General features: G+C 36.6%; 2 protein-coding genes across 3 annotated transcripts in view; one reads left to right on the top strand and one right to left on the bottom strand.

Annotated features, from left to right (window-relative positions):
* Positions 1–14762, top strand: part of unc-45 (unc-45 myosin chaperone) — a 116076-nt gene extending 101314 nt beyond the window's left edge. For both annotated transcript variants that reach the window (XM_068353915.1, XM_068353914.1), the window contains exons 12-18: positions 2701–2842; positions 4815–5071; positions 5734–5914; positions 9301–9504; positions 9742–9921; positions 10063–10203; positions 13655–14762. In XM_068353915.1, coding sequence (XP_068210016.1) covers positions 2701–2842; positions 4815–5071; positions 5734–5914; positions 9301–9504; positions 9742–9921; positions 10063–10203; positions 13655–13792 — 1243 coding nt within the window. In that variant the 3' untranslated portion in view covers positions 13793–14762. The remainder of the gene's footprint in view (positions 1–2700; positions 2843–4814; positions 5072–5733; positions 5915–9300; positions 9505–9741; positions 9922–10062; positions 10204–13654) is intronic.
* Positions 14763–14995: 233 nt separating this feature from the next.
* The window catches only part of eIF3m (eukaryotic translation initiation factor 3 subunit m), a 93784-nt gene continuing 92960 nt past the window's right edge, over positions 14996–15819 (bottom strand). The window contains exons 7-8 of the mRNA XM_068353916.1: positions 15497–15640; positions 14996–15363 (exon numbers count right to left, since the gene is read on the bottom strand). Of these exons, the coding sequence (XP_068210017.1) occupies positions 15164–15363; positions 15497–15640 (344 nt within the window). The 3' untranslated portion in view covers positions 14996–15163. The remainder of the gene's footprint in view (positions 15364–15496; positions 15641–15819) is intronic.

Raw genomic sequence — 15819 nt, 5'->3', positions numbered from 1 at the left:
GAGAGGTCCTTCTTTCTCCTAACAAATTCTTTTTGGCTAAGAATGAAGACCCTCAAAACAGATGGACCTCCTGGAAAATTGTTCCCCTCACGCAAGATCCGTCGCTGTGCCCTGTCACTACTCTTAGGTCTTATCTATCCCGGACCTCCTCTAACTCCTCGGGGCCTCTATTCGTTAGAGAACAAGGCGGTACCATTACTATTAAAGGGATCAGGCAACAAATTTTGTATTTTATTAAACAAGCTAACCCTGACTCTTTTCCTCTTGCACATGATATCAGGGCGGTTGCCACCTCGGTGAACTTCTTTCACCACATGAATTTTACAGACCTTTCCAGGTATACAGGGTGGAAATCACCGTCAGTGTTCAAGAAACACTACCTTAAACATTTGGAAGCCCTAAAATTTTCTACAGTAGCCGCAGGGAGCGTAGTTACTCCCGAGTAACTCACAGGTTAATGCCTTGACTCTTTATCTCTCCCTCTTACCTGCCTCATTTATACCCTATTGTATTCGTTGGTCTCGCACCTGAATACTGTTATTATATTTGTAAATTTTATGCTCCTGAGTATCTGTATATATTATCACTCACGGCATTATTATACCTACCTTATTGGATTTATGTTCATATTTAAGATACCCTTATAATTGTTTTTTGGTACTCATCTCTGATTAAAGCATCCTGTATTTCTCTTACGCTTATGTTTTTTCCTTTATTTTGCAAGTTTGGTGACATTTTTCTCTTGTATAGATTCACTGGGCGGCACAGGTTCGAGCCCAGAAAAGGGATTTTGACGTAGGAAAAATCTATTTCTGGGCGAGGGACCTGTGCCGCCCAGTGAACCCTCCCAGCTCCTCTCCCTTGGAGTCCCCAAACTTTGGGTGCTAAGGAGTTGGGTTCTGAGCGGATGCATTGTAGTAGTACCGAGTGAGGTTGAACGGCTCTCCTCTATTGGGGTTCTCTGTCGTGGATTAATCTAAATAGTGCGGGACCTCTGGAATATACGCCCAATTTTATACCGACACCAATAGGTGAGCGAGCTAGTTAACCTAGCACTCCTTTACATTTTTTCTCTGGTATATTTAGCAGTAAATTACCTAAGAATAAGTGCTTAAATGGAGCTTATTCACTGGGCGGCACAGGTCCCTCGCCCAGAAATAGATTTTTCCTACGTCAAAATCCCTTTTATACCACATTGCCCATAGTTAATATAGCACCCTATACCCCATAAATTTCTGATAAAAACACGTTTCTTTCAGATAAAGGCTTAAATAATCCGACTAGGTATTCTATCGAGTCTGCCAAGACCCTTCCCCAAAGTACAAGTTTATCTACCATATTTGAACCTTTACATCCTTCCTCTTACTCATCCAATTTAATTTGTGATGTCGTCACTAAACTCTTTACTAGAAACAACATAGCATTTCAAGAAAGAGTCCCTCTGAAAACATGAATTCCAAAGCCAATTAGTAACCTTTACTCCAGTATTTCAGATTTGTTGAAATAAAACTTTATTCAACTCTCACAGGCCAATGAAATCCTCTCTCTGACATATCACAAAGAGAAGGAATTCCAGAAAATTGAATCTAACTTTTAGTTTTGATAAAATTACTTCTGAAAGTAGATTAAGAGGAGTGACTCAGCCCCATTGGAATAGTGTTTGGGGAGTTACTTTAAACTCCTACTACTTTCTTATTTATCGTCCGATTTCTTACATTTATATTCTGAAAGTTGTACATGAGGAAAGTTTCATACTGTATTCCATTTTTTATTTATTTATATATATTTTATCAAAGTATAGAAATCACTTTCAATGGCAGCTATTTTTCATATAGAAGTGAATGTACACAGAACGTAGGTTATGAAAGTCTTTATCTTTAAATGTTTAAGTAATAAAAATGGGTTGATATTGAAAGTGAGAATTGACAGGCAACAGTAATTATGATGTATAATTGCCTTGATAGATGCCAGCAACTGCCATGTGTCACGATGCATACCAGAGGGGAAAGCATTTTACCAGGAAAGTAAATGGAAATTTTTTATTTTGGGGTAGGTGTCGACATTTTAACAGCTTTGGGAGAGAAGCATCATGAACACCGGGGGTTTCATATAAAATAATCATGACCTCAATAATAAAAGGAAAAAGATTGTTTAGGAGCAAGTTAAATTGCCTTTTTTTATGAAGCAAAAGATAATTTACTAGAGGTGGACATTAAGGCAATGCAGTATTTTCAGATCTGGATTGTCTACTATGAAGTGTGAAGTCTGTATCAAATTAAATGGAGTTTTATACCTCCGCCAACGAAGTTGGGAGGAGGTTGTTTTCGTCCCTTTGGTTGTGAACAATTTCCTGGCCACAATTTGACTCACAGGATATGAAACTCGGGGATTAATTGTTATGTTGAGACATGGAAGTGATTCAGTTTTGAAAGTCCTATGTCAAAGGTCAAGGTTAAGGTAAACCAAATTAACCCTAACCTTACACATGGGTGTCACTCAGACTTCAAACTTGCCTCGACCCCCTGGGATCATACAGGCTAGCAGTTTATTGCTATGACTGTCTGGTCTAAAGGGAACATTAAAATGGTTAAACTGGCTTCGAGAAATAAACTGTCATGGCGGAAGTCTGCAACTTGAGTGCTTTTCTAGTTTAATTCCTTACATCCAAACATGTTAAACAAATTTGAGTTATTCTTTCAGGTTCCTTATTAATCCCGCTAAAGATGTTGACATGAGGAGATGGGCATGTGAGGGTTTGGCATACCTAACTCTTGATGCTGAGGTCAAGGAGAAGCTTATTTCTGATGTCGATGCCCTTCGTTCTATGATTGAATTAGCCAAGGTCTGTATTACCTCTGCTTCTTATTACTGTAGTGTAAATTTTTTATTATGGTAATGTTCTGGAACTTTATACATATAAATAGAACATTCATATCCCGGAGTATGATGTACTGAAGTCGTTCCTTTCATTTTTTTTTTTTAGCAAAAAATTAATGTCTATGGGGTCTTTACCTCTAATAAAACATAGTGAAATTTATGCTAAATTATGAGAAACACTAAAATTATTTAATTTTGAAATATCTTCATAAGTGAATTTTTAGGTACAGGTTGAGAATCCCTTATCTGGAAATCCTCAGACTGGAAATATTTCTGGTTTCAGAATATCCATGTAACGACGGATTCACAAATCTTTTATAACATTCTGGCGAGAATTCCTTAATATTTTTATTGATTTGATCACCTAAAAGTTTGAAGTAGATTTGTACTGTATACAAAGTCCTGTATATTATTATTTGCAAGATACAGTATTATTTTTGAAGCTGTAGGCTATTTGTCTTCAAATTTTGTAAACAAACCGATGACTACATAACTTTTTCTTTTTTCTTATGATAATTTCAAAATGCTATACATAAGTATCATTTTGTAATCTGCTAAGAGGGTTTATTTTTAATTAATGGCTCTATTTCCATTACTAATGTATGCAGTTAATTTGGAAACAAACAGACCCCCCAAAAAAAAAAAAAAAAAAAAAAAAACCATCATACAGCGGTCTGTACACCAGGGCAATAAAAAAAGGGGGTGGATTAATGAATAGCTCCCTTGACTTTGCTATCAGAATATACCAATAATTAGTGTCATTAGTTGTATCTCCAGGCTTTATTAAATACATTTTGATTCTACAACTGTTTCAAAACATGGAAAACACAAAAAGGCCCGTAATCAGAATGAATATGAAGCAAATGGGTTACCATGGCAAGTGCTAACATCAAAGTGATACCATGTGGTCAAAGGGTAAGTCTCATGAAGGACATTTGTACTTGGTGAAACCTACCCAGCACTGTGGAATGATTTTCTGATTTGGGAATTTTGGATTAAAGAATCGAATGTTTTTTCTGATTTTGGAATTTTGGATAAAAGGATTCTCAACATGTATTGAGAAGTGTAACTGTTTTCCCTTAAGTACTTAAACCCTAGTATATATTTAACAAATTCCTAAAAAAGTGGATCATTTGCAAACAATGAAAATATCAAGAAGAAACATAAGGTAACAATATCAATATATCCAAGTTCATAATTTTCATGTGGCCTTTGTAATTTTGCTGTTTTTGGGTAGAAGAAATAAGTCATGAAAATATAACAGGTTTTCCAGGAAGTATGCAGTTTATGAAAAAAATTATAAGGCAAATGAAAAATTTATCATGTTTAATCTACACACTTAAATTTAATTGAAGGTCTTTTTTGTTATTATTGATATTATTAGGTTGCTTCGATACTTCATTTTGATATTGGTATTGGCTACTTGAATTTATAGCCATGATTTATGTAACATTGGATGTGCCTGAATATATGTTGGTAAAAGGATCATAAGCAGATATTTAATGGGCAGCTTGTAACAGCGGTAATCCAAAATTTCACTTGTTTACTTTGTATTGATGTAACTTGTCGCTGCTTAAATGGAGACAAACCATGCTAGAAAAATTCCCAGTTGTATGCAACATCAGAGCTTTCCTTAAATTAGATCTGTTAAAATCATGGAAGGTTCATTAACTGTTAAGATTGACATTTATTTTTGGGTGACGAAAGAGAATTACTTTTATCATAATTTGAACCAACAAAAGATCCTTTTAATTTTGTGTATAATGAAATAAGTTACTATTGAAAAGCATAATTTTATTTTATTCATTTATATTAATGGAATATTAAATTCCGTCAACCCTCCTATCTCTGTAATATCCCTAAGATAGTGAAAGGGCTGTACTAGAAACACCAACATCTACCTTGTCCTAAAGCACAGTTTTGAATTTCCCCATCAGTCGGGTGACATGAATTGCCTATACGGCGTCGTCTCAACATTTGTGAATCTCTGCAATGCTTATGATGAACAAGAGACTTTGCCTGAGATGGTGGAACTTGCCAAATTTGCTAAACAACATGTCCCAGAGAAGAGTGACCTTGACGATCCAGACTTTATTGATAAACGTATCAATATCTTGGCTGAAGAAGGCGCTGGAGGTGCTCTGACGGCTTTAAGTAAAACCGATAGTAAAAACTCGAGAGAACTTATTGGAAGGTGAGCCTTACTTCAAATAAAGAGAAGATGCCATTAAATCACCTCGTACAATTTTTATTTTTTAGTAAATTGGTGTAAATAGTTGAACTATAGTACAATATGAAAATTTTAACCCTTTTACCCCCAGGCTATTTGGAACTTTCCAGCCTTTAACCCCCAGGGGTTATTTTTTTTCAAGCACATTTTGCAGTATATATATTTTTTAAAACTACTCTAACAGCCTTAATTTTCATCATAGAGAGGTCAGGTTGGTCTCATTCTCTTGGAAAATGCCTGAAGTTTCTCAAAATATGATCGAAATTATGAAAAAAAAATCTAAATAGCAGTTTTTTGCAAGGACGTACCGGTACGTCCATGGGGGTAAAGAGATGTGTTTTGTGAAACGTACCAGTACGTCCTTTGGGGGTAAAAGGGTTAATCAATTACTTCACTGTGGCCTAATTTTCTTTAAAAAGTTCATTGTTTTATTCTGATGTTGCCTCAATAATCATCATGCATATCACAAGAAGGCAAACCAAAGAAACTTTGTCATCAATATTTTTTTTCAAATTTTTAGTAAAGTATGATGAAAAATTTCCTAATTTGAAACACCAAAGTATATCGGTCAAATTTAATATTTAGCCGAATGCTGATATGGTAATCAAGTACTTTTAATATTCTAGGTTATTCAATGCCTTGTGCCAAATGCAAGGAAACCGTGGCCACATCGTGCAGCAGGGTGGTGCAAAGGCCCTTCTGGGCTTGGCAGCAGATGGCACAGATAAAGGCAAGAAATGTGCATCACAGGCTTTGGCTCGTATAGCCATTACTATAAACCCTGAAGTTGCATTCCCAGGCCAGAGAGTGAGTACCCATTTATTTTATTTTCATGGCATTGTCTACGTTAAAATCCTTGAATGATGAAGCTTATATTTTGAGGCTTGGCATATCCCCAGATGCGTTGCCAATATAACCAATATAAGAACATTAGGGAGATATTGCATTGCCTTTGTGAAAATTTTAACTATTAGTGGTGAGAGAGGTGAATGCTCGAGTGCTTGGACAAGGATTGAAACTGGTTGACAAAAATTGCCATGAATAGGGAGGTAAATCAGTTGTTGTTTGCGGATGATACTGTACTGGTTGCAGATGCGGAAGAGAAGCTTGGCTGATTAGTGACAGAATTTGGAATGGTGAGTTAGAGAAGGAAGTTGAGAGTTAATGTGGGTGAGAGTAAGGTTATGAGATGTACAAGAAGGGAAGGTGGTGCGAGGTTGAATGTCATGTTGAATGGAGGGTTACTTGAGGAGGTGGATCAGTTTAAGTACTTGGGGTCTGTTGTTGCAGCAAATGGTGGAGTGGAAGCAGATGTCCATCAGAGAGTGAATGAAGGTTGCAAAGTGTTGGGGGCAGTTAAGGGAGTAGTAAAAAATAGAGGGTTGGGCATGAATGTAAAGAGAGTTCTGTATGAGAAAGTGATTGTACCAACTGTGATGTATGGATCGGAGATGTGGGGAATGAAAGTGACGGAGAGACAGAAATTGAATGTGTTTGAGATGAAGTGTCTAAAGAGTATGGCTGGTGTATCTCGAGTAAATAGGGTTAGGAACGAAGTAGTGAGGGTGAGAACGGTTGTAAGAAATGAGTTAGCAGCTAGAGTGGATATGAATGTGTTGAGGTGGTTTGGCAATGTTGAGAGAATGAAAAATGGCTGTCTGCTAAAGAAGGTGATGAATGCAAGAGTTGATGGGAGAAGTACAAGAGGAAGGCCTAGGTTTGGTTGGATGGATAGAGTGAAGGAAGCTCTGGGTGATAGGAGGATAGATGTAAGAGAGGCAAGAGAGTGTGCTAGAAATAAAAATGAATGGTAAGCGATTGTGACGCAATTCCGGTAGGCCCTGCTGCTTCCTCCCATGCCTTGGATGACCGTGGAGGTAGCAGCAGTAGGGGAGTCAGCATTATGAACCTTCATCGGTGGTGGATAATGTGGGAGGGTGGGCTGTGCCACCCTAGCAGTACCAGCCGAACTCGGTTGAGTCCCTTGTCAGGATGGGAGGAATATAGAGAGGAGACATCCCCTTTTTTTGTTTAATTTGTTTGATGTTTGATTAATTCATATTTCCTTCATAAACATGCATTGACAAAGGGGTTGTTGTGCCTATGTATACCATTGGCTAAATCTGAGTGTTGATAGCAAGAAATGGTAATTTTCTCTGCTGTTGAGCAAACTGGCTCTGCAACAAGCCCTCTAGAATATTTATAATATGTAACAGGAGAAATTTAATTCAAGTGATTGCCAGAGTTGACTGTGATCTTTTGATAGATATTAAGCAGCTTCTGGGAATATAGATTTTAGATTGGTATTTCTTTTGAATCATTATGGTGTAAATATTTGATAGGTTTCATCATATGTAGGAAATGGAAGAGCATTAACATATATAGTGACCATGTTATCAAAAGCAATTAATTATATTTTCTGCCAATGAGGGACATATGACAAGCTATTTATAAAAATGAAGAAGGCTTAGCAAATGTTATTTTTAAGCATTGTTAGTAGAAATCTCAAATTACCTCTAGATATACATGCTACACTCATCCACAGCAAACTGATAAAGGGACTATTGTAATAAAACACAAACTTGAAATCATGTAGACAGGGTGAACTGCATAGATTTTAAATCATGCTCAATTAATTTGCTTGCTTACTGAACACCCTTTCACACTCGGATAATGACCTGTGCATGTTGCGCACAGCAACAACAAACATACCTGTTTCAGTGAAGCCTCTACTGTAGTCCATCTGGCTTTCTCCTTGAAGTTCACTCATAATGATGTACCATTCGCCCTCATTCCAATTGCCTCACCCCCAAATATACTATTACCAAGTACTGTATATGGCATTGTATAGTAACTAATATGGCATATGCATGCTTGCAGTACACTCGTCAATCATGAAGTATTTATACAGTCTGTCATGTGCTTCAACTTAGAGTATTTTCTTGGTTATTTTATAGGATTCGTCAGCTATAGCTTAATCTGGGCTTCATTTGCTTGTTTAATATTGTAATAGGATATTATTAGAGGAGAAAAATCCTCACTAATTTTTTTGTCACAAGGGGGGCAGCAATGTTACCTAAAATGTACGTGTTTAGAATGTCCTAATTTACCTGAAATTCTTATGAAGTAAAATATCAGGCTATTGTCTACAATGGTTCTGGGAAGGACTTTACTCGAAAGAAAGATTCCAAGTCAGTTTTTATCCGTAGAAAGCTGGGATAGTGGATTTAGATAGATGGGTATGTGTAAAGTTTGCCTTATTTATGCAATTAAAGATTAACTCCTGACATAGGCAGTGTTCCTAGCCTAACCTTTCCAGATTCAAACCTTAAACTAGCTTCTTTAGGTGTGAGTTGACTACTTCCACACAGAGGAAGCCAGAAATACAGATTAGTATAAAAACAATGTTCTATTCAAATTGTTCTCTAAAAGCATGGACTCTGAATATTTCAAAGGATTTGGAGGTTCATCAAGTCTTGTCTCTGGAGGAGAAGTGATAAAATGCTAATTGTGGAATGATCTTCCTAACCTTGAGGTTGAATCGGTGGAACTTCTGAACTTCTAACTTATAGTAATTTTTTATGTTGACATAAGTCTATTTATAACATATTTATGCCAGATTTCTTTTAACAATACTAATCTTAAAATATTGAATATTCTTTATTCATTTCATTTTATATTTACTATAAATTATTTATTTCCTTTCCTCCCTATGCTATTTTCACTGCTAGACACCCAGGGCTTGGAGCATCCTGCCTTTCCAACTAGGATTGCAGTTTAGCTAGTAATAATAATAAGGGTTTACTGTACTTTATATGATGATGCAAAACAAAATTTTTTCTATTTAAGGACCGAAAAATTTTTCTGAGACATTTGATAGTGTGCCAAAGCATCCCGATCTATTCTGCTGTGCTTGCTAGGTCCCTTGACTAGGAGCAATTTCAGCTCAAAATGCTGGGGAGAATGTGGTGTTAGCAAGTTTATTAAGGAAGCTGATTTAATTTAAAACATACTTTGCAATGCTGTGAGATGTTTTGAGTTTTCTATATTAAATAATTAAGTTGCTGTACTGACATATACCACTAAATAATCAAGTAAAGAATATTCAAGTCATCATGCAAGTATTATGGTATTTTTTCTTATGCTTTAAGGCATTTTAATTTTAATTGAGTATACACTTTCTTTTATTATAGGTATATGAAGTTGTGAAACCCTTACTAAGGCTGCTAGATCCAGATTGTTCTGGTTTGGAAAACTTTGAAGCATTGATGGGTCTCACAAATATTGCAGGAGTGTCAGAGTCTGCCAGGAAACGCATCATCAAGGAGAAGGGTTTGCCATGTATTGAACATTATATGTTTGAGCATCATGATATGATAAGGAGAGCAGCATTCCAGGTTTGTTTATTTGTGAAATCATAACTATTACTAATTTTTACCTCATCATTCAAAAGTGCCTCATTGACAGGCTCTTGATGATATACTGTTTAAGTAACTAAAAACAAGAAAGAACCAATTTTAGTTGAAATAACAGTTACAAATTCAGTGGAAATTATTAAAAGAGAAAATATAATTCTTATTAATTTGTGTATCTCAATAATATTCAAATGATTTTATCTAAATATTTTTTTTCAGTGTATGGCCAATATGTGCATGTCACCAGATGTTATAAAAATCTTGGAAGGGAACAATGACAAGTTCAAGTATTTGTTCCTGAGTTGTTCTGATGAAGACGAAGAAATTATCAAAGCTTCTGCTGGTGCATTGTGCATGGTGATGCCAGAATCACCAAAGTGTGTGACAAAAATCTTTGAGGTAATTTTGTTTTTAAATTGCATAGAATTTAAAGATAATGCTGTAATTTTCTGAATACAGCCAGTATCCTGAAGATGAAATTTTTGAAAATATTTTACTCATACAGTAATAAAAAATGTTAATGGTTATATTTTATTTCAGGCATTAGACTGGGAAAATACTCTCAAGTTCCTGCTTTCACATTCTGATAAGGATATAATGTACCGAGGGACAATTATTGTGTACCTCATAGCAGCCCATGACAAATTCAGTGCTGAAAAAGTCATTGACACTCATTGCAAGGTAAGCAAACTGTAGAAGAAAAAAAAATTTAAATTTACTCTCTCAATTTAGGTGTAATATTTCCTGGCATGAGGTATAATAATTTTAGCTAACAACATTTATTCCAATGTAGGCTCATTAAATAGTACTGTACTTCAGTAACATTTAATAGCACAGAAAGAGATTGGTAAATGGCAAAGGCTCATCTTATATCCCTCTCCCATTTGAGCCCCTGGGGTTATAGCATCCTGCTTTTCCAAATAGGGCTATAACTTCGATAATAATGATACCATCTGTGACTTTGCCATATTTAATCATCTTTCTTGAAAGGCTGATGTTTACCACAGTGACACAATGCTACAAAATATCATTCTCCTTTGGAACTATTAAGGGCGAATTATTACTTTTAGCCAAGAGCAAGAACACACTAACTATAATTTGAAAAATACATCTCTTTAGTTGTTGCTACAAGTGAGATGGTTTACGATAAAGCCTTCCTACAAAGGGGAGGGTTTTGCCTATTCACAGACAATTCTTCAGCCAGTAGTGCTTGTCTTCAGAGATTTTGAGAGTTCAGGGCAGAGGCGTGTGCGAAGGTTATCAATTGGTTACTGATGTCCTTTTTTACTGTCTTATTTCCCTTCATATCATAGGCTATCTAGTAGACTAATGGGCATTAAAATGGTAAAACACTAACTGGAAGACTAAAGGTGGCAGCTGTCATTTCCATAATGTTGGCGTGTTCCTGGTGATTTTGAACCACCCAGGTACCTGAATTGAGCTCCCCACCCTTCTCTGGATGCGTCCAAGGAATTGCAATGGAGGTATCGAGTGAGGCCCCGTTTCAGGAGCTTTGTCTTTCTGCCACCTTCAAAGGTCTCTGGACTTCTCCCCTATCCATACTGGATGGAGTGGAACATCCAAATGCTTTGACCAGAATCTATAGTTCTTCATAGAGTTCTCTGGGACTAACTATTCTATGATGTTTAGTGCCCCAGGAGCTTCTGCTAGTAGTGTGCTACAGGAAGGGGAGAGCTTCTAGTAACATAACATATATCCTTTCCTGAGACAAGCATACTCTCCCTCGCACTGTATTTGATATCCATTCCCAAATAAAGTAGTCTTTGAGTGGAGGTTAGGACAAAAGTTTCTTGATTCCTCACAACCCCCTAGGTCTTGACAACGAAAGTATCTAGGAGGAGAAGAGCGTCCACCAACTTCACTAGGATCTGCCAATCATCATGATAAAGGAGCAGGCGAAATCTGTTGGCATACCCTCATGAGAATACCTGCTCAAAGATCTTTGATGAACTGGTAGGAAGGGAGAGGCTCTTTCAAAGACGTTTAAAAAATGAAGTCCTTCTCGGGGCCGATCCATTTGTGGAATCTCAAATTCACGGCATCACGACAGTTTGGCACCCAGCTGGCCCACTGGTTGGTTGCCTGGTGCATTAGGAACTACACTCCTTGCCTCTTGTTAGGGTTGATTATGTAGCCGACTTGTGATCGATCCTAAAGGCCGCTCGCATGGTAGCTATTGCCCTATTTATGTACCAGACGCTTATGTCTCCAAGAAGAAACTACGTTCTGCCAAGTGACCCAGTGTCCAGGTTGGAACTGCGTGGCCGAGGGTTAAGAGAACGCCCCCTGTGTCCGATAGTATTTTCTCTTCCTCATAAAGGTTTCTTTAATTAAGCAGAAGGATTCCCTGTTTTAAAAGAATCCTCATTTCCGGAGATTTGAGACACCCCTTATATAACAATTTTTTAGAGTAATTTGTATTTTCCCAACTATACAAACCTAAGTTTGGGGGGCTCAAATCTGAGTATCGCGTTGCTAGGGACGCAACAGAAATGGTCGATGGGTGCCTTCCTCTACTCCAGAAGAAGGGGGGGGGGGGGTTGAGGCTTCTGATACACTGCAGGACCTTGAGGAACGTTTACTCCACATCTCCCTCTTCTGCATCTGGAAGACTATGATGATCCCTTCCTAGTGGATGAGAGACCTGCGACGCATGTGTAGGTAACATGTATCAGGAGGAGAGAACATGTCTGTGAAACGGTTATCTGGTATGGGGCTTCTTAATAAGGAGCAACGTTCAGGAGGAAGCCTATCTGACAAGTATACTTATAGTGAAGGGCACTTCTTTCGGGAAGGCACTCAGAAGACTCTCCCTCCAAAGGCATACCGGAGAAGACTTAGCTACTCCGAAGATGCTGGTTGTAGGAGGGTCTAGAAATTTCAAGACGAACTGAAGAGACACCAGACGAGCCTAAGATTCCCCTCCGAAGGGGGATGATCTGGCAAGATTGAAGAACCCTGGAGTATGCAACTAAGAGCTAATGCTCTGGAGTAGACCTCCTGGAAGGAAATGCCCTGGGTGAGTATGTTCCAAAGAGCTAAAGCTCTGGAATAAACTCAAGCCCTTGGGGAAGATACACTTTATGGGAAACAAGTATACTCCCAGAAAGTCCCTGTACAGGAGAGGGAAAAACAGGAAAACCCAGAGATACTGTCTTCTGGGAAGGGCTGCTCTTGTAGGGGGGTTTGTCTCCTTGGGAATGTCTGCACTAAGGTCTCCAACTAAAAAAAAAAAAAAAAAAAACCCACTTCCTAAGGGAAATGGGGAAGGCCTCCCTGCCTTGAGAAAGATAAGGAAAGCATGAAGTGAGAGCTTGTGGTTAAAACACCTCCTGGATAACTCTAAGAGCACTGAAGTCTGCTTCCTCAAGGAAGCAAAGTCCTGTTCCCGAAATGCCAAGCAGGAATGAAACCAAGTCTTTCAAGACGCACACTTTCAAAAAGCCCTTGGACATAATCACGCAGGAATGGGAAAAAAAAAATTATAACAAAAACTCAAGCCTGCGAGAAAGTCTGTTTCAACTGATGGCTTAAATGTAAGTGGATGTCAAGGAGCTGGGAGGGGGGGGGGGGGGTTGTCCCCATTTTAACTGTGATATTCCAGCTTCGCTGTTATCAATCATCTTAAGTAAAGGACAATGGTTTGTATTTGTGTAGAACTTATCAAAATAATGAACAAATAGACAAAGGAAGATAGTAGAGCAAGCACAACTTCTCTGCAATTTATTTTGCAATCGCCTGTAAGCTCATTCGTAAACTATTGTTCTTTCCACTTTCAAGAGGGTGGCAACTTGTGACCAAGAATGCACAGGCATGATATGATTTATGAGTTTGCATAATGCTTTATGATTAAATTTTTTTTCATTTAAACAATTATCTACAAATCATGGTACTAGTTTATAATAATGAAATTTGTAGGCTACCATGCAGCTAGTAATTTTTACTTTCCTTTATGATATATATATTCAGAACCTATGCTCACCACACTACTAGTATTAAACCCAGTTTGTGCCCTCTTATCAATGTATATTAGTTTTTTATTTACTAAATGCAATTGTACTAACAAAATCATTCTAGATATAAAAATTTAAACAGTTTTCTTTATTTACAGGACGCACTTGAAGCTATTGCAAAAATTGACAATCCAGAAGCTGTTCACCCTAAAGCTCACGAGTACGCTCGTGATACACTCAAGCTCTGCGCGAAACAGTGGAAACTTATCAAAGACCCAGACGTAACTGACGATTAGTATTAGTGTTTGAAACCTAATTAAAATGAGTATGGCTGTTGTTCCTCTGCTGTGCCGAGATATGAATAATGATTAAATTTAATTGTTCATTCACTTAGTTTGTATGGTATTAAGTATTGCAATTTTTATTATTAAGTAATGCAATTTTTCTAGTAAGCAATACGAGTATCTGCAGAAGGTTTATTTTTGCGATAGAGTAAGATTTTATTCTAGTCAGTGCTAACAGATGTCCAATGGCAAATAAATGTTGCTAGTAATTTGTCAATCTAGTAAATTATATGTGATGGGCTATGAATATAGGCAAGTTGATCTACCGTTTTGTCAAAAATAAGGTTTTGTTAATTACAAAAGTAGACATCATTAGCAATAAAATTTATCAGAGGATCTTAGGGGATCAAAAGAGACGTTCAGTGAAGTTGAAGTAAAGTTATTTTATCCATATGAAGAATTTAATAATGTTTGTTGCTTTTTATAGTACTGTATTGTATATAATGTTCCATAATTTTGTTTTATGTAAATATCGTAATGTTGCCCATTAATTTTTAATGCTTAATCCTGTTATTTTAGTATTTTCAACACTTTCTTTTACAAGGAAAAATTGTAGTGAAGAGGACAGACAACACACACTATGAGCTAGGCTTGTAAAGGAAAGTGATCTCAAAATTTAGACTGCATAACGTAAAGGTGCTGTTTCGTATAACTTTGAAATTTTCCTAATTGCCCTGTAATTCAGATGTACTCGTGACGTTTCCTAAAGTTTAATAGCAGTTTATTACATAGTAAGGTAATAAGTTTTGAGAGTACAGCTAATGGAAATTGCTGTTGAGAAACTTGTTCTTGTGCCTTCAATTGTTAAAACATCGTTAGATTTTATAATGTAATTTTATAAATATACTATGTAAACCCCTTTTATGTTCTCATTCTAAAGGAGTTTTATAATGTAATTTTATAAATATACTATGTAAACCCCTTTTATGTTTTCATTCTAAAGGAGTTTAATACTACTTGAAATTTCCTTATGTTTTCATTCTAAAGGAGTTTAATACTACTTGAAATTTCCTGTGAAATGTGTAAGTTAATTCAGAAATAATTTTAAGTTACAGTATTCTAAAAGCCAACACTAAAAAAACCTCTAGATAAAGCATTTTCAAATGAAATCATTTACTGTTAAGGGATATTAAAAACAGAAATGAAAAAACTCACTACTTCAATATCTGTATTCCTTACAAACACAGGATTAAAATATCAAGGACACTCAAAACCTCCTTCCAAATTCTTCATAAACATGAGTGTTTACACATTTATGAAGTCTTGTAGCTATCCATTACCATCCTCCTTGAATTTAATCTAAATTATAGGAAAATTTTAAGATCATTTAGCACCAGTCATTGGTGCATTGACAATTGCCTGCATGGACTCCTTTACCAGGCTGAGGTTTGTCCGCCATTGTGTTAAAGTATCGTGAAGAGCTTGCCACTGGTTGCGGCCAAAAGTGCGGTGAACTCTTGAGGAAACGTAGACTTTCCGTTGACTTTGGTCCATCCGTGCACTTATAAGTTTAGTTTTCAGAGCTGCAATGAAATTTAAAAATTATAAGAAACTGGTGCAACAGTCTGAAAGAAACGTGTTTATAAACAAGAGCATTTCTTTATGCAAATCTTATGATATGATAAAGTAAAGGTAAATAAAAGTGGTTACAATTACCTTCAATCACAAATCCTTCAACTTCTTCAGCTGGAAGCTGCAACTCTTGCATGATGTGTTCAAATGACATTTCGGATTGTGATTCTGCCATCTGAATGAAAGTCAGCAACCTCATTTTTCTTACATTAGCATCATGATCAAGGCCTGTGAAAATTGATAGAAGAATTAAGTCTAATACTAAAAAGAGCTATCAGTCTAAAAAATTATTTCACTGATATTAAAACACTATATAATAGTACACATAACCACACCTTTAAAGTAAAAAAAAAGCTGTCACATATCTATATGATTTGACTTTATAATTCTGCTTAGCTTTCATCTAT

The sequence above is a fragment of the Palaemon carinicauda genome, chromosome 30, assembly GCF_036898095.1.
Source record: "Palaemon carinicauda isolate YSFRI2023 chromosome 30, ASM3689809v2, whole genome shotgun sequence".
NCBI lineage: Eukaryota > Metazoa > Arthropoda > Malacostraca > Decapoda > Palaemonidae > Palaemon > Palaemon carinicauda.
This window is presented reverse-complemented; position numbering and strand designations above follow the sequence as displayed.